This window comes from Pinus tabuliformis, chromosome 3_1 (genome assembly GCF_031772625.1).
Source record: "Pinus tabuliformis cultivar Carrire ecotype Pingquan chromosome 3_1, CPIR1, whole genome shotgun sequence".
Taxonomy (NCBI): Eukaryota; Viridiplantae; Streptophyta; class Pinopsida; order Pinales; family Pinaceae; genus Pinus; species Pinus tabuliformis.
The window spans coordinates 616,656,178-616,675,559 of NC_142301.1; the positions used below are offsets into that span (position 1 = coordinate 616,656,178).

Sequence of the window (19,382 nt, forward strand, 5' to 3'; positions counted from 1 at the left end):
AGAAATATTAGGCATACCTCATCTTTAATTACTTATGGAAATACATATGTGAAGGAGAGGATGACAGTGCACCTACCAAGCCCACATCAAACAAAGAGATAGATTTTTGGGAGAACAAGGACAAAAAATCTTATGCCCTAATTTCTATTTCTTTAAGTGAAGAAGTGAGTCGTCATATAGTTTCATGTAAAATTTCTTACGATGCATTGAAAAAGCTAAAATATTTATATGACTCACACTTAGAATTAGAAGTTATTCAATTTATGGTCAATCTCTTTGACCTTGTGTTGAAAGGCGAAGACCCCTTGGCCTTAGCCTAAAAAATTAGAGCCATCATGCATGATGTAAATGCCACTAGAGTTTAGATGGAAATTCCTCTTACAACCTTTGTCAAGGCCCTTTATCCCACATACTCTTACTATTTTGAATCCCTACAAGCTAGTGCACAACTTGAGGCCATTACTTTTGACTGTCTTGTGGAGAAGTTTATAGAATGGGAGAAATATTTTGGGAAAATAAAGAGAAAAACTCCACCCTTTGAAGAAGCAATGTGCCTTGCTCAAAAAGGGAAGAATTAGTTGCATGATTCTCCTAAAAGAAGGAGTAGAAGAGGATAAGGAAAATTTTCAGAGATAGAGAGGGTAAATACCATCAAGGAGAAAGGTCTAATCTTTGTTGCGTTCATTGTGATAGAGATGGGGGTGAAAATGTGAATCTGGGTAACAATTTTCCTTATTTTTTGGCGTTTTCATTTTTTAGGTATCCGTAAACATTTTCATAATTAGCAATCTGATTTTTCTCTAATTTTTTTTAGATAGAAAAGTATAGTATTACACATAGTGTGTACTATTTTTTCATAAATTTGTCTATTAGTATTAGTTCTCCCAACGCGTATTAACCATAAAACCTAATTCCAAAAAATGTTTCCCATGTTCGCATTTTCACCCATGGACATGATACATCCACATGCATAATCCCGTAAGAGAGAATCAAGCAAGACAGCAAAGAATACAGAGGTAAAACACCAAATCCAACATAACATAAAGCACTTGAATCTACTCATTACATTGTTGCTCGTTTCAATATTGGAGTAACTAAATATTTGTTTCATACTTCACTTGCTTCTTGGAGAGATTCATGGGGTCTTAATATAGGTGCAACTTGCCATATGACTTTTCAGAAAGACTATTGAAGCTACAAGGAACATATACTCATGCACAAAACTTTGCATCCCTTTCTCAGTACATCAAACATACATTTTCATCCAGTCTTTTATGACATGCAATATTTGGACATCTTAATTATGACAATTTTCATTTGTTGAAAAAGAATGACATTTTTAGTTTTCCAACTATTCCAAGGAAGCTAAAGCAATCTAATCCTTGTATCCTAGGAAAACATAACAAACACCCATTTCATTATTCTACTTCTCGAACACATATAATAATTGCACTGATTCATTTTGATTTTTGTGTACCTATGCTTGTTCCTTCGATGAATGACAATGGATATATGATGACTTTTATTAATGATTACGCCCGAATGTGTTTGGTATGCTTGTTAACAAATAAATCAAAAGCTTTTGGAACTTTAAAAAAAATTCATGCATAGGTTGAAGATGATGCAAAATCACATATTGGCTCGCATCACATTGGTAATGGAAAATAATATACTTTGACTAAATTTGAAAACTATCTTCTCCAACATGGGATTTGACATCAAACGACTATTCCATACAATCCTCAACAAAATTATGTAGCTGAAAGAATGAACAAGACTATTTTAAATGTGGTTTGCTCCATGAAAAATGTAAAGTTGATATTTTGGGTTGATGCAATTCTATGTGCAATATAAGTCAAAACCAAATGTCCATCTCACGCTCTTAGAAATAAGACTCCTTATGAAATGTGGTATGGCCACATTCCTTTGGTAAGGCAACTCAAGATCTTTGGTTCCACCTATTATGCCTTCATTCCTAAAGAACAAAGAAGAAAGTGTGATGTAAGGATTCAAAAATGCATCTTCCTAGGGTATTCAAATACCACCAAAGCATATCATCTTTACGATGAGGTAAATAAGAAGTTTGTATTGTCTAAAGATGTGTTTTCCCTTAATTATTCCAAGAAATAAAACACTATTTAGCATTAGCTTGATTGTTTGGATAGATTCAATCATGCAATAATTTATCATGAATTTGATAATGAGATTCCACATCTCAAATTGGGGATCTCTATTTTGAATCAATCTATGGAATTTCATTCTAAATCATTGTCTCCACCTCATGAAGTTTTGGTCACTCCTTTAGATGAGGAAGACCCTTTAGGTGATTTGGTTGAGAGGATTGGAAGACTAAATCTTGACGCAACCCATCTCAATCAACAGAGAAACCTAGACCAACTCAAAAAGTCCCCCAAAATCGCTGACCAAAACACTTGAAAGTGTTCATCCCAATGAAGTCGAAAAGACAAGAACTAGAAGTTCCACTAGATAAAACAGAGGTAATGTGGATGATTATAATTCAATTGATGATATGGATGTTTCATATAATTATGAATTAAATTTATCTACTAATTTTGAACCACTTCCTTTAAAGAAGTCACTTCTCATTATGTATGGAAAGAAGCAATGTAGAGGGAGTATGATGCTTTCATAAACAATGGAACATGGAAGTTGGTGAACCCTATATATAGAGCCAAACCAATTGGATGCAAGTAGATTTATACAAACAAGTACAATTCAGATGGCTCACTTGACAAACACAAAATAAGGCTCATGGAAAAAGGATTTGCACACGAGAAAGGTGTTGATTATGAAGTGACCTTTGTCCCCATAGCAAAATGGGCCACCATTTAGACTCTCTTTGCCTAGGTAGCCAAGAATGAATGAAAGGTTCACCATATGGACATGAAGATTGCTTTATTGAATGGAGACTTGAAAGAAAACGTCCTCATGTCTCAACTAGAAGGTTTTGTTGCGAAGGGAAAAGAACGTAAGGTATGCAAACTTATCAAATCATTATATAGTCTAAAACAAGCACCGTGAGCATGGTATGAAAAATTCACTTAACATCTTCTAAAACTAAATTGCAAACACTTTAATCTAAAAGATGCAACTCTATTTGTCAAGAAAATTGGAACTTTTTTTTGTTTATCTTGTGGTATATGTAGATGATCAGTTAATAATACGAAACAATGAAAACTATATTGCATCCATAAAGCAAGAGTTGAAGAAAAGATTTGAGAACAAATTTGGGACACCTTCCCTAATACTTGGGCATTGAAGTGATCCAACATCCAAAGTATATATTCCTTTCTCAAAAGAAGTACATTCGAGAATTGTTGAACAATTTGGTATGGCTAAATGCAATCTTTTGTCTACTATGATGGAACAAAATTTGAAGCTTACATCTAATGAGGGGGATGAATTTGATGATGCAACTAAGTATAGTCATCTTGTGGGAAGTCTTATCTACTTCACCACTACCATACCATATATTTCATTTTCCCTTGGAATCCTTTCTAAGTTTATGCAAAATCCTTGTGAAGGACATTGGTCTACTGCAAAAAGAGAAAATGAAATATTTGGTCTGGTACTGGTGAGGTAGATTTGTGAAGGACATTGGTTTGCTACAAAAAGAGTTATAAAGCATCGAAAAGTACCTCAAGACTATGGACTCAAATATTCATAGGTGGATGACTTCACTTTAATTAGATATTTTGATTCAGACTTTGACACAGATAAAGAAGATGGAGTGTCTACTTCAAGCTATATTATGAGATTTGGATCAAGAACTGTTTCTACGAGGTCATGCAAACAATCAGTCCCAACAAATTCCAAAACAAAGGAAGATCATGTGGTAAATGCAAAAGCAGCAAATAGATTACCTGGCTCAAAAAAATTGTCAAAGACTTGCAAGATAAACAAGTGAACTCTACTCCCCTTCTAATTGACAATATTTTTGCAATTAAGTTAGCCAAGAATCTCAAATTCCATGATCAAACTAAACATATCAACACAAAGTATCATTTGATTCCATATCATGTAGAGGCCAAGACTATTCACATAAGGCATTATTCTATAAATCAACAAATTATGGACATCTTCACCAAAGCAAAGTTTGGAAATTTTAAAATGATACTTGAGTCACAAACGCCCTTTTGGATTAAGATAGAGAATGTTAAACACGTAATCCTAAGATAATAGACTATTTGAATGACTTGTAAATATGTAAATAAAAAGATTATAAACAATTAGAATAAAAATTAACCTTTGAGTATGAAAACCAAAACTACTCTTTATATAATTCTATTATCATTTATGAAAAGAAAAATACATACAAGTGTTATTCCTTGGCTTCACAAAATATTGATATAAGTTTAAAAAAATTGTTCGGTTAATATTTACTTATCTACCTCATCCATTTAACTATAAATTAATTCTCCTGAACTCCACTTTATCTAATAATAATTAAAAAACATTCTCTTTATTACTATTTTATTTATTTATTTTATTCCAAATATTTTCAATCCTCTTTATCCCATAATCATTACAAAACATTCTCTTATAAATATTTTACTTTTTTATTTTTTTATTCCAAGTATTTGATAAATGACCGAAAAAATATGCATTCAAACGTTGGTTTCCCTTTTTTTTTTTGGGTATTCTTCTACTACACTGCTTTCTTTTACTTTCATTTGGTGTAAATAAATAACAACTAGAGAAGTGTTTTTCTGGTTTTTAGTTGCCTTCCAATATAAAAAATGAATGCAATGGCTGGTTTAATTTTATATTTATGTATTTTGTTTTCACATTTGTAATTCTTAATTGATAAAAAGATAAAATTGCAATAATCATGAAACAGTATGAAAGGAAAATGTATTAATTATGCAGCAGTATGAAAGGAGAAAAAATACATTTTTGTTTTTTATTTAAAAAATAATAATATAAAATTTACATTAAATTAAGAGATTTATAAATTAAATTATTAAATTATTTTTATAAATTTAATAAAATTAAAATCAATTTATATTAATTATATATCTACTCATAACATCTAAAATATACACTGTTTTAATTTTTTAATCAACAAAAATAATTTATATACTTACATCGTAAGTTTACCAGTGGGTCATCCCGGAATTCAAACACAAAATTATATTCGTATAACTTTGGCAATGGGTTACCAGTGGGTCATCCCGGAATTCAAACACAAAATTATATTCGTATAACTTTGGCAATGGGTTATATCGCAATGTCAAACATAAGAATTAAAGTAGTTGTATAGACTCCAACAACATTTTGGAATACAGCTGTTGGAGTTTCTGCTCTATCTATTTAATCATTCAACTTGTCTTGACGATGAACCACACTTGTTGGTTCGAAATGCATGGATAAATGAAATTTCTTGTGATTTACCCGAAAGAAACTCTCTTATAATTGAAAATACAAGTTTCCAAAATTTTATAATGAATAAAAATAATTTCAATGATTACATTTGTTTGACGTTGCCATTTATTCATCTGGAATCTCAAACATAACAGCTGAGGTAGTTGTATCTCCTCCAACAAATTCAAAATACCATTTTTCAAAATTTAAAATGAATAAAGATAATTTACATAATTGTATTTCTATCATTGGCCAGCAGATAGAATCTGTAGAATTTTGAAGACAATTCGAAAAAGGCAAGTTGCCCAGTACAAGAAAGTAGTCAATAGCCCACGATAGTATATTATGAATGGACGAATTATCGGTTTCAAATACTTATTGTAAAACATGATCATCCCTGCAAAAGCATAATATGGATTTGCCAGAAAGTCTGGCAAAAAAGAAAAGAAAAATGTTAGTGAATTATTGTCCTGTAAAGAGGTTCTAATGGGGTAAAAATTCTGTATCGACTTTTCATTTCTCAAATTCTGAACATGTATTGTTTTATAAAGTAAAGAGTTTACATGCAAACCTTGTAAATCAAAGAAATATTAAGGTATGATTATATTATACTTTGTGCAACAAGTGGAAATTGTTCAAACAATGATGTAATGGTCTTCAGCAATCTCTGCCACAAAACAAATGAAATAAAACAATGAGCAGGAGTGCATTAATCTCAAATAAATTGTTAAAAAGATTAATAGAAATCGTATAAAATATGGCTAATTAAACCATATTTATGTCCATCAAAGCTACTGCTTACCAGAATCAATTCACCCGGTTTGAGAGGTGTTTCCATGAAGTCATGCACCATCCTGTTACAGACAGTAAAAAGAATTTGCATAATTCACATATATGGTACTGAACACTTGAAGATAAAGTTTTCTTAATGGTGCCAGACCTTATTAATAAACTTCCTCCCAGCTGCAACAGTGGTGTTTAAGAGATCTGACCTTATTAATAATTTGTCTCCTTCTTTTTCACAGTAAAATATGCCACAGCCTTTGGAGAAAGGAAATTTTCGTCCTTGCCATTCTGCAAAAGTTTAACCATTTTAGCATTAAAAACCAATGATATCAACATACAGACACAAAATATTATCTAATACTTGATGTCACTGAAAATTACTAACCTAAATGCCACAGCACTGCCACTGTAAGATCATCGCCTTCACTTATTCCATCTATTTTAAATTGCATGTCCTTTCCCAGGGCTTCCATCAAATCTTTGATGTATTGTAAAACGGCCTGTAGTCATCTCACATTTCACATGTTATTATGTTAGCAAATATTAACAGTATATAAAAAGAGAGGGATTATTTATTTCAAGGTTTTCATTAATCTTTGCTTGTGTTGGGAGATGGCTTTTATAATCTAAATAGAGGACTCAGGACTGTAATCTATATCTGTAAAAAAAATTGCTTAGTGTAAAATAGAATAAAACCCTGAAATCTACTTACCTCTTTTCCCTCAAAACCCTTGGGGAAAGACGAGTCGTGGAATAGGCACTTGTCTGACATGATCTCAGACAAGGCTTTCGGATCTCTCTTGTTGATTGCCGCATAGAATTCCATCACCACAGGCATGGCAGAGGCCACCTCTGTGCGTGGTTTTTCTGCAAAGGATTCGATCTCAGGATCACCATTCTTTGAAACCGATGTACACCAAAGAGTTTTGAACCCGCGACCTCTCGGGCTTAATACCTCATGTGCTCGAGGCACCGCATTCAACTGGAAACGGGCACTGGATGATGGAGGGAGCCTCTGAACGGCAAAAGCATAATTCTGTGGCTGGTAACGGGTGGGAAGCAGCGCAACAGGTTTTGGGGATAATGATAATGCGTTGAATGCGAGAGAGGCCATGACGATTTGAAGTAAAAATGCAAATGCAGGAGACTCGGAAGGGTTTGAATTAGAATTCAAATGCAGGAGACTCGGAAGGATTTGAATTAGAATTCAAATTCAGAAAGGGAAAACTCCTGCTAACTGTATTGAACAGAGACTGGGTATTTTGTATTTATTGAATTACATTGCCTTGTGCAGGAGGAGATATGCTGTGATGCTGCTAAAATCAAAACGTGAGTGTTGTGTTGCATCAGATTCGAACTCTCGTCTACGAAACGAATATTATCTTCGTAGCAGAAATTTTGCTTTCGCTTTTAACAGGCTCTGGCTCTTATGCGGGCCAACTTCATTCTGTGAAGTGTTTTGAAACTCTGGAAACTTATTGGGGAGGCAATCCAAATCACGGACTGTTTCGTCAACTTTACAACATGATTAGAGGCAAATATTCTAATATGACAAGATTAATAATATTTTCCATGTAATGGGTATATGCTTTCGGAGTCCCATCGAGCACTGAAACGTAGGGATCCCTCCTTTTTTCAAACGGTATCTCTGCATATATATATAAAAGATGTTTATGATATATAAAAAATGTTTATGATTTTCGTATTATTATTATTATTTAAATTTAAAATTAAGTTAAATTACACATTAAATTAAATTGGTGTATAAAATGAATAATTTATATAAGTTAATTAAAATATAATAATTAAATTTCATAAAATTAATTTAGTTAAAGCATTTATTCATAAAATTGATTATTTTATTTAAAACTATGTATTTATAAAATTGATTAGGTTATTTAAAACATTTATGTATGATCTATAATAAATTAAGTAAAGTTTTTCGGTAGAAATTACATAAGAGAAATTTTTGGCTAACGAGTTTCGAACCAACAAGTGTGGTTCACTATCAGGACCACATGAAGAGGCATATCATGGCAAAGGCTTAAATTGAAAACAATATAAGATTCGAACCAACAAGTGTAGTTTATCATCAAGACCAAATAAAGAGACATACTATGGCAAAGAAAAACATTTGAAATCCATTTTGTAATTAAATTCATGAAATTATTATATTATTTAAATATATGAGATTTATTTAATAATTAAATTTAATAAATATTTATTTTATTTAATGATTATAAATTGACATGTTATTATTAAGTGATGAAACACGTAAACACACATACACATGGTAAGTTATTGAACCATATTCATAACTTTTACATTAAAGTGTGATTGAATCACTCAAAGCAACATTGAGCAATATTGATAGGTTTTACATTAAAGGGTGATGGAATCACTATAAAAGGAGAAAGATCACTCCAGTAGTGAAATCATGATCATTGAGGATAGCCTTTATTAATGAAACCATATATCTTGTTAGCAAAGTGCGTTAGAATTATTTGTGGACTTTTAGTAGGGTGTATATTTCATGCCCATAAGTGATTGGATAATGGATACAACTCAAAAGTTAGAATACATTACACTATCCAATTATTCAAGAAATGCATGCTCCTTGCAGTTGTATGTTAAATTTTACAAACTCAATTTCCAATTTTGCTGAAGCAAATCCTACAAGATGTTAGAGGGAAGAAATTTAAAAGATGGTAAGCAAAGAAGAATCCTAAATATGTAACGATTTTTATTCTCTATTTATGTTTTTAATAATGATGTACTCCATATAAAGTAGTAAACATCAAATATTAAATATTAATATTATATATATATATATATATATATATTTTGATATTTGATGATGTTAGGTTAAATGTAATTTCATAATAACTTTATGTTAAGCATAATTAGTTTTGTGTTCATAATAAAAAATTAATAAAAATATATATTGTACATTACATTTAAATTACAAATAAAACCAAATATAAAATATAAGGAGGAAGATAATTTTAAAAACAAACCCATTACAAAAAAATTATTTGATGGGTAAGAGTGAAAATCAAATTTATACCTCAGATCCATCTTAGTCATAGAGTATAAATATCATTTATCTTTTAACATGGGATTGCATCCAAAGTAGGTAGTCATTCAACGTTGGTATGTTCTCTTCCTTTATTCTTAGTAGATAGGGTTGGTGTTACCCTTTGACAAAGGAAATGCACGACGATGCAAAAAAATGGTGTATTTTAATGCCTTTTTATGTGCAAAATCCTTTGTATGCATTCACATGCATCCCCATTGTACATATAAACATCTTGGGATACACACATTTCTTATCTACCACATATTCTTTGTTTTTGGCCTTCAATGATGAAATTCAAGCACACTAAAGATAAAAATGACTTAGGAAATAGAATAAATGGTGCAAATATCATTTGTCCATCGCAAATACTTCAAAACAAACCTACATAGAAAGGAATTCAATGCAATGCAAGTATAGTAGCTATCCGGAGATATAGTGTCTTTCAAACTAATTAAGAGGGAATGGGTAATTAGAGTGAGGTTTAATCAAGCCATCTACTTATGAAATTGTATGCATGAACAATAGACAGATCCAACCATTTATTTATAAAATTGAATGTTTGGAATGAGGTTTGAACAATGATTCTACGTGATTCACAACATAATATTTGAAATTGTGCATAAGTTAACTATGTTTGGAATTGCATGCGAGAAGGGGTGTTTCTAGAAATGTGGCTTGAACCATAATTTCTATGTTCAAATTCAATTTTGGTAGAAAATGAAAATAAATTGGGTGGAAAATTTTAGTTCGGAAAAAATCACTAGAATACCCTCTTAAAACAATAGAAATCATATAAATTTCCTTCAGGGATGCATAATTTTGGTTTAAGGATGTATACTTTCTAGGCTGGATTATTATTTTTATCCATCAGCTAACTATCCAACAAGTCATTTCTCGAGTTGTTATCGTATGGCACTAAGTTCAACTTGACGTGTTTTGAGAGAATTCACTGAAATTCCTTCTCTGAGTGGGTCATTGACATCTACATTACCTATTGTGCATAATGTTAGGGTCCCACCCTAACCCCCTTATTTATGTAGTGGGATCGAGTCATAGTAAAGAGTCAATAAAGCCCATATTAATAATTGTAAGTGGTTAAACCGCAATTAATGACGGGACCACAGTTAGTTGCAAATGGGCCATGGTATTAGATAGATGGTATTAATAAAACCCATGGTATTGATCCATGGTATTTCATGTATGAGTCATATATAAAGGATAGAGACTCCCTGTGAGGAGCATCGTGTCTTATTTTTGTATCGAGCTCTACTCTATTGGAGGTTTCCCCCTCGAAGAGGCCAGTGAACATTGCTTTCTGAATAATCAAATATTTGCTGTTGTCTCTCACTATTCTATGTTCTGGGTATCTTTCTTCGCATACTTTGTATTTGGGTATCTTTTTGCAGGTTAAGAGCATAACAAGTGGTATCAGAGCACTTTCCAGAGCCGGTGGGATCTCCATTTCTTAGCAAAAAAAAATTTTGGCTAGAGACATATTCCGGCGTCTTTAAACCACGGGATCTGTCGTTGAGCACATAAACCTGCGGATTTGGGGAGGCATGCACGCAGGAAATACAAGAGGTGGTCACAATGTTGGACTCCCTTGTAACCCCTGTGGGTACCCCTTCGAGTAGTAGCACATTAGACAGATCCGTGTATGGACTGTCTTCCAAGTACCTTTTGGGTATATCAGAAGCCCCTTAGCTCCTCTGCAACCTCGCCATAGATAAACCGTCTGCCGTCTTGCTGCTACAGTACACCGAGAATAGCACTCGGAGAGATTACTTGCCCGTACGATAGAGTAGTCGGGTTGTACGGCTAAGGGTACGGTTGATCCTCCTTAGTTAGAGCCCTGAAACATTGGGCCAAGTATATTGCGATCTGTAGCACCTGACACTCCTCGAGACCATAGTTCCCTTTTCTATCTTGGGATCACGCATCATCTCTGCCAGATCCGCTTGCGCAAAGGGGTGCAGCAACAGTAGACATCAGTCCCGCAGTTCCGACCAGCCATTCCGCTCTATTAGATCCATCAAATCCGCAACAGCAATCTGTTCAGCCGCTCAGAGCTATCCGATCCGCCATTCAGATCTCTCAGACCCATCGAATCTGAGTAGTTGTGTGGGGTTCCTATACTGGGGCATGATTTTCGCAGGACTTTTGGCAGCATTGACATTTTGAGGATTCGGTTACTGCAGTATTCCTAAGGAAGGAGTAAAACTCCATTAGGAGTTTTCAGAAGAAAAAAAAAATCTGAGATCTCCCGGGGCGCTTATTGGTGATCTAGCCCATCAGAATCAGGACGACGAGCTGAGCACGGTGGTACCATTCAATTCTTAGTGAAAAAAATTTTTTGGGCGGTCCCAAATTTCAAGAACATCAGGTCGGTGCATGGTAGAAACTAGAGCTCAAGCTATGGCCAATGAGAGGATGGACAAACTTGAACAAACCTTGCAATCCCTCCAAATTCAGCTTGACAGACTAACTAGCATAATCCCGAAGGGCAAGGAGGAAGCCCACGAGGAGGCGTATATTGGCAATGGACATAGTGAGGGTGAGTCTAGCCACTCTCTTCACCTCTGGGGCCCCCACCAACAATCCCGTCCGCGACCTCCCAAGTTGGATATGCATAAATTTGATGGTTCTCACCCGGCAGCATGGATAGCACAAATGGAGCAGTATTTCAATCTGAATAACATCTTAGATAATGAGACTCAGCTTATGGTGGGGAGCATGTACTTGGACAATGAAAGGTGGCAATGGTGGGAATGGCATCAACGTTGCAATGGACCTTTTGTGACTTGGACCACCTTCAAAAAAGCTCTTACAGAATGCTTTGACCAGGAATCTTCTTTTTTGGGTCGTCTTACTAAGCTCTGATAGACTGGCACAGTGGATGAATATATTACAGCCTTTGAAGCCTTAGCCTTCCGCACTAGGGGTCTCTCAGATGTGTTCTACACGGAATGTTTTATCAACGGTCTTAAAGAAGCCATAAAAGCCCATGTCCTACTGTACCACCCTCCCACATGGACAGAGGCTTGCAAGGTAGCTCGTAACGTGGAACGTGCGTTAGCAACCCAGTACAGTCGCCCAAATTTCACCGCTAAGGGTCGCCCCCCACAGGCTTACAACACGACTCAAACACTTTAGGTTCAAAAGGTGTCACCTGCAGAAATGGCCGAAAGAAGAAAGCAAGGATTATGTTACTACTGTGATGAAAATTACTCCCCAGGTCATAAATGCAAGGAGCCAAAATTTTTTCAAATTGATGCCACTGATTACAGCTCATCGGAGGAATATCCACCACGGGAGGAAGATGAGGCGGTAGAAGAGGACAACCAAAAGGACAATGTCCCTGACGAACCAGTTATTTCGCTGCATGCTTTGGCAGGGATTTCTTCACCTCAAACTCTCAAAATCAGAGGTTTTATTAAACATCGCCCAGTAGTAGTCTTGATTGGTAGTGGAAGTACACATAATTTCATCCATCAAAAAGTTGCGGAAGCAGTGCATTGTTTTGTACGAGCAGTTTCTAACTTCCAAGTCCAAATTGCGGATGGGGGCACAATGAAATGTGAAGGCTGCTGTGAAAATGTCAAACTTCAAATGGGGGATTATCAGTTGAAGACCCACATGTTTGTCATACACATGGGAGGGTGCAACATTGTCCTCGGTGTTGAATGGCTTCGCACCCTTGGGCCAATCACAATGGATTTCCAGGAGTTATATATGAGTTTTAAGCAGAACAACTCCACACATACCCTCCGTGGACTCCAGGCGGGAGCTCCCTCTATCATCAGCTCGCATAGGATGGAAAAATTGCTAAAAAAGGGCCATCATGGAGTTATAGCTCAATTTAATTCCATCCAGGCAGTCGAAACCAAGTCTCTGCTTATTCATCCTGAGATGCAACAGATTTTAAATAACCATCTGCTGGTCTTTGACAAGCCTCATGAGCTTCCACCCTCGAGAGGGGAACATGATCATAGCATCACCTTGGTTCCAGGGGCCCAACCCCCAAATGTGCGCCCATACAGATATCTGTTCACCCAAAAGAATGAAATAGAAAAATAATCAAGGAACTTGTGGAAGCAGGTGTCATTCGTCCCAGCATTAGTCCTTATTCATCACCGGTGGTCATGGTGCTCAAGAAAGATGGGGAGTGGTGGATGTGTCCAGACTTCAGGGCCCTCAATAAGTTGATAGTCAAAGATAAATTTCCCATCCCGGTGGTTGATGATTTGCTGGATGAACTCAATGGGCCTCAATTCTTCACTAAGCTAGATCTTCGCTCAGGCTACCACCAAATTCGCATGAAGGAAGTCGACATTCCAAAGACTGCTTTCCGAACTCATTGAAGGCCATTATGAGTTCATGGTCATGCCATTCGGTCTTTGTAATGCCCCATCTACTTTTCAGAGCCTTATGAACCACCTTCTCAAACCATATCTTAGGAAATTTGTCCTTGTCTTCTTCGATGACATCCTCATCTATAGTTGCACTTGGGCCGCACATCTTCAGCATGTAGATCTACTCTTGCAACTGCTCCGCCAGCATAAATTATTTTTTAAGATGTCCAAGTGTTCGTTTGGCATGGAAGAAGTTGAGTATTTGGGCCACATTGTGGGGCGTGAAGGTGTCAAGGTGGACCCCAAAAAGATCCAGGCAATGCAGGATTGGCCTCAACCTAAGACCTTGAAGAGCCTGAGAGGATTTTTGGGTCTCACAGGCTACTATCGCAAATTTGTCCACAATTATGGTCGCATAGCGAAGCCCCTCACTCAACTCCTGAAGAAAAAATCATTCTTCTGGAATGAGGACGCACAACAGGAATTTACATCTCTCAAAAATGCCATGTGTTCCACTCCAGTCTTAGCACTCCCTGACTTCACCAAATCTTTTGTCATTGAATGTGATGCTTCGGGTACGGGTATTGGGGTGGTCTTAATGCAGGAAGGGCAACCTTTGGCCTTCACAAGCCAACAACTAAGTGGGAAGAATCTGGGCCAATCTACCTATGAGAAGGAAATGATGGCCATTTTACATGCAGTAGAGACTTGGCGACCTTACTTATTGGGGCGACGTTTCCAAATCTGCACAGACCATCACAGTCTTAAATATTTTTTGGAGCAACGCCTATCCTCCCCACAACAAAATAAATGGCTCGCCAAAATGCTGGGATATGATTATGAGATCATTTACAAGAAAGGGCAAGAAAATAGTGTAGCAGATGCATTATCTCGCCAATTTGAGGAGGTAAGTACCCTGTTAGAAATTTCCCTTCCCATTTCAGAATGGATTGAAGAGGCTCGCAGGGAATGGTTTTCACATCCCGGGCTCTCCCAACTCATTTCTCAATTGCAGGTGGATCCAAATTCCACCAAGGGCTACTCGTGGCAGGATGAGATTCTTCGCTACAGGGACAGAGTCGTAATATCACCAACATCCACCCTCAAAAGTCGCATTTTGGCATAATTGCACTCATCCCCCATTGCAGGACATTCAGGCTTTCAGAAGACGTATGCTCGCACCAGAAGATCATTTTTTTGGACAGGCATGAAAAAGGACATCCTTACTTTTGTAGCAGAATGCGATGTCTGTCAACGCCACAAAGGGGAGACCGTCAAAGCACCAGGCACATTACAACCATTGCCCATCTCCGTAGCAATATGGACGGAGGTTTCTATGGATTTCATTACAGGTCTTCCAAAGTCAGGAAACAAGTCAGTTATCATGGTGGTTGTGGATAGACTTTCGAAGTATGCTCATTTCTGCGCTCTACCCCACCCATTTACACCGAATTTGGTCGCTCAATCTTTCATGGATCAGATCTTCAAATTGCATGGCATGCCCACTTCTATTGTGTCCGATCGTGACCCGATCTTCACCAGTAATTTTTGGTAGGAACTCTTCAGGCTACAAGGCACCCAACTAAAACTCAGTACTTCTTATCATCCACAAACAGATGGTCAAACTAAAGCCGTCAACAAATGTTTGGAAACCTACCTTAGGTGTTTCACTTCAGAAAAGCAACATCTTTGGGTACAGTGGTTACCTCTAGCTGAATGGTGGTATAACACCAACTATCATGCCACCACCAAAATGACTCCCTATGAAGCAGTATATGGTCAACTCCCTCCTTCTCCTACTTCTTATATCAAGGGGTGCTCAAAGGTACAAGCAGTGGATCAACTCCTACAAAACCGCGCAACCATGCTCGCCCATCTTAGAGAGAATCTTCATCAAGCTCAAAACCGCATGAAGCAACAGGTAGACCAGCATCGCTCAGAGCGCCAATTTCAAGAAGGGGATCAGGTCTTTTTGAGGCTGCAACCATATAAGCAAACATCACTCAAAGACAAGGGTTGTCAGAAACTATCTCCAAAATTCTACGGACCATATCAAGTACTTCAGCGCATTGGAGAAGTAGCCTACAAGCTGGCTTTGCCGCCTACTGCAAAAATCCATCCAGTTTTCCATGTCTCATGCCTCAAGAAAGTGATTGGGAACAATTGCAGAATGGAATTGGATGAGGAAGGATCAATCTGGCTCCAACCTGAATAGGTCCTAGACACACGAGAAAGGCACCTACGTGGCCGCATGATTAGGGAAGTTCTCGTCAAGTGGAAAGACACCTCTCCGGAAGATGCTACTTGGGAACCAGCCACTCTTCTTCAGCAGTTTCCGCAGCTTCAGCCTTGAGGACAAGGCTATTCTTAAGGGGGAGGGCATGTTAGGGTCCCACCCTAACCCCCTTATTTATGTAGTGGGATCGAGTCATAGTAAAGAGTCAATAAAGCCCATATTAATAATTGTAAGTGGTTAACCCGCAATTAATGACGGGACCACAGTTAGTTGCAATGGGCCATGGTAATAGATAGATGGTATTAATAAAACCCATGGTATTGATCCATGGTATTGCATGTATGAGTCATATATAAAGGATAAAGACTCCCTGCGAGGAGCATCGTGTCTTATTTTTGTATCGAGCTCTGCTCTATTGGAGGTTGCCCCCTCAAAGAGGCTAGTGAACATTGCTTTCTGAATAATAAAATATTTGTTGTTGTCTCTCACTATTCTATGTTCTGGGTATCTTTCTTCGCATATTCTGTATTTGGGTATCTTTTTGCAAGTTAAGAGCATAACACATAAACTATATTGGTAGAGGTTCTATGTGTGACAAGAAAGGGTCACAATTGCCCCTATGGAGAGGTAAAAAAAAAAAGAGACGGAGAAAGGGTTATAATGGCCTCTATGGCAGAGCAAGTGATGGAATAATTTTGTAACACATTCCAAATGAAAGATGAATCAGATCAAGACCAAATAATTTGTATATCGAATTGAACTTTCAAATTCATGTATTATATGTGAAATTCACCTGAATTTGGTAATTATGGTTTGAAAAAAATGAATACCCTAACCACTAGATAATGTTTGGAATTGTTGGTGGAGGAATGGTTATTTGCAAAATGTGGTTCCATAGAAAGATGATCAATCATTGGATTATTGCAACAACTGAATGATAACAATGATGATGATGATGTTATTTGGTGTTGTTTTGTAGGAAAAGCAAAGAAAATGTGATCCGGGTGGATTTTGGTGGCCACCCGCCTATTCCACTTGGACCCCCACCACTGTCTCTTTTAGTTTTTCAATTTCCTTAATTGTAGCACAATTTACTACTTTTGGCAGCTTTTCAAGTCCTGAACTTCCGGAGCCATTTTGAGGCCCTAAACGACGTTTTTTGGGGAAAACGAGGCAATCATGTGTTTTGAACTAATGTTTGTCATTTTAAAGTTGTATTCCTTGGATAGATCTTTCTAACAAGATATTGTGTGCTTTAAATGAAGATCACATGCCAAAGTTATGACCCTGGGTAGTTGATGTAGCAATTCACCCAAACAAGGCCCATAGTTTTGGCGCTTCATCTCCTAGGGTTAGGTTTTTGGATGTTTAGAGTTTTCCATTGTTTCTCAATAATAAATAGGCCTTTGAACCTCATTGTAACATAGTTCAGAGGCATGTAGCCTGCACATCTCTTCTCCAAGATAAGCTACCATCGCCCGGGCTAGTTTATTTCCATTCTGTTTGTAAGATTATTTCAGTATTTGATATTAATGAAATGAAAGGTTATTTCTACTGCATCTATGTATTTATTGTAATATCTATATTTTGTTGCGTTCATGTTTAAATTTAGATCAGTGGCATCAGAGCAGTCTACTCTTTCTCAGTTTTTCTTTGCATGTCCCCAACAAGGTCGGGATATGAGTTACATCTCGAATTGGTCTAACCTCTGCAAGACCAACCTCGCAAACCCCAATGACCTCTCTTGGTGGAAGAGAAGAAAGACAAGGGGCCAGGAGATCCTTTCAAAATCTTGCTCGAAGAAGCCCTCAAGCGACAAAGGAAGGCAATGATGGTTTTTCCCAGATCCTTCAGCAGCTACCCAAAGGCCACGCATCTCCTTCCAGCAGCCACTCTAGAAGCGCCACAACCTTCAAGGTACAAGTTAACTTTAACATCCTCATATTTGAAGGTTAGATAGATGCAGACATCATAGATAAATGGTTAAATCTGCTAGAAGGATATTTTTTTGTTCATGATTTTTCTAGCTGGGAAAAGATTACTTTTTCACTCCTCAAAGATGCCCCCTGTGTCAAGGACTAGTGGGAAACCTGCTATGATAAGAAGAATGAAAGTACACCCTCACTATTTTCAGCAGCACCCACTTGGAATTCATTCCGGGACACCATTAAGGAGCTATAGTACCCCGTTGGGAGTTATGAGGATAAATACATAGAATGAAACATGTTGCGGTAGGGAAGGGACCAAGTCGTCCAAGAGTTTACCAATGTTTTTCATACTCTTCGCACGAAGATGGGTATCAAGGATTCTAAGCGGCATTTGGTATGCAAGTATCGCGGTTGTCTACACAGGTACATCCAGGACGAGATGGAATTCCTGGACATCTCCTCGTTTGGCATGGTGTAGTGATACATTGTCAAGATTGAGCATCAGTTTAAACAGAAAAATCGAGACTTTGGATCTGCAAATCCGAAGCAAGGGAAAGGCACCCAAACCACAGAGCAGAAGATCCAACTATATCGGGTTGTCAAAGCTGACCAAATCCTACACCAAGGCGAGTGGCTCACCAGGGACCAAGTTTAGCAGAAGTTTCCCCATCTCATGGAGGTACTCAACGCAATGGGCACCATTAAATCCAGGAGGATGTTGCTGGCCACCTTCCTATTCCACTTGGACCCCCACCACTATCTCTTTCAATTTTTTAGTTTCTTAAAGTTTCGCACAGTTTACAACTTGTGGCAGTTTTTCAGGTCCTAAACTTCTAGAGCCAATTTGAGGCCCTAAACAACGTTTTTCTGGAAAAACTAAAGTAAACATGGGTTTTTAACTCTTGTTTCCATTCGAAAGTTGTACTCCTCGGATAAATATTTCTAACGAGGTATTGTGTGTGTCAAACAAAGATCGTATGCCAAAGTTACAACCCCGGGTAGTTGATGTACCAATTTACCCAAATGGGGACCATAGTTTTGGCACTTCATCTCCTAGGGTTAGGTTTTTGGATGTTTAGGGTTTTCCATTGTTTTTAAATAATGAATAGGCCATCGAGACTCATTGTAACACAGTTCAGAGGTATGTAGCTACCATATCTCTTCTCATAGATAAGCTACCATCACTTGAGCTAGTTTATTTCCATTCTGTTTGTAAACTTATTTCAGTATTTGATATTAATGAAATGAAAGGTTATTTCTATTGCATCTCTATATTTATGGTTATATATGCATTTTGTTGTGTTCCTGTTTAAATTCAGATCAATGGTATCATAGTGGTCTACTCTTTCTCGATTTTTCTTTGTATGTCCCCAATAAGGTCGGGATATAAGAAGTTAGGGCTCGAATTTGTCGAACATTTGCAAGACCAACCTTGCAAACCCCACCAGCCTCCCATAGTGGAAGAGAAGAAAAATGAGGGGGGAAGAGATCCTTTCAAAATCTTGCTTGAAGAAGCCCTCGAGCAACAGAGGAAGGCGATGATGGACAACTTTGCCCAGATCCTTCAGTGGCTACCCAAAGGTCATGCATCTCCTTCCAGTAGCCACTTCGGAAGG

General features: G+C 37.1%; 1 protein-coding gene across 2 annotated transcripts; it reads right to left on the bottom strand.

Annotated features, from left to right (window-relative positions):
• Window positions 1-5,449: 5,449 nt before the first annotated feature.
• On the bottom strand, window positions 5,450-7,632 carry LOC149188516 (uncharacterized). Of its 2 annotated transcripts, none has more exons than XM_089413030.1 (6): window positions 6,884-7,632; window positions 6,557-6,671; window positions 6,378-6,459; window positions 6,188-6,239; window positions 5,998-6,052; window positions 5,450-5,815 (listed from the first exon to the last, which is right to left on the bottom strand). In XM_089413030.1, exons 1-6 carry the CDS (start codon window positions 7,283-7,285, stop codon window positions 5,631-5,633), a joined length of 891 nt encoding a protein of 296 aa, XP_089269156.1. In that variant the 5' UTR covers window positions 7,286-7,632; the 3' UTR covers window positions 5,450-5,630. The 2 variants fall into 2 exon arrangements, with proteins under 2 accessions (XP_089269156.1, XP_089269157.1); XM_089413031.1 differs by having other exon boundaries at window positions 5,680-5,815; window positions 5,957-6,052; window positions 6,884-7,624.
• Between the last annotated feature and the right edge of the window lie 11,750 nt (window positions 7,633-19,382).

Excerpts from the sequence above, each read along its gene's own strand:
- LOC149188516 (XM_089413030.1), bottom strand. The coding sequence starts at position 7,285 with ATGGCCTCTCTCGCATTCAACGCATTATCATTATCCCCAAAACCTGTT. Across the intron at positions 6,460-6,556 it reads GGCAGTGCTGTGGCATTTAG|AATGGCAAGGACGAAAATTT; the intron begins GTTAGTAATTTT and ends AAACTTTTGCAG. Across the intron at positions 6,053-6,187 it reads AACCGGGTGAATTGATTCTG|AGATTGCTGAAGACCATTAC; the intron begins GTAAGCAGTAGC and ends GTTTTGTGGCAG.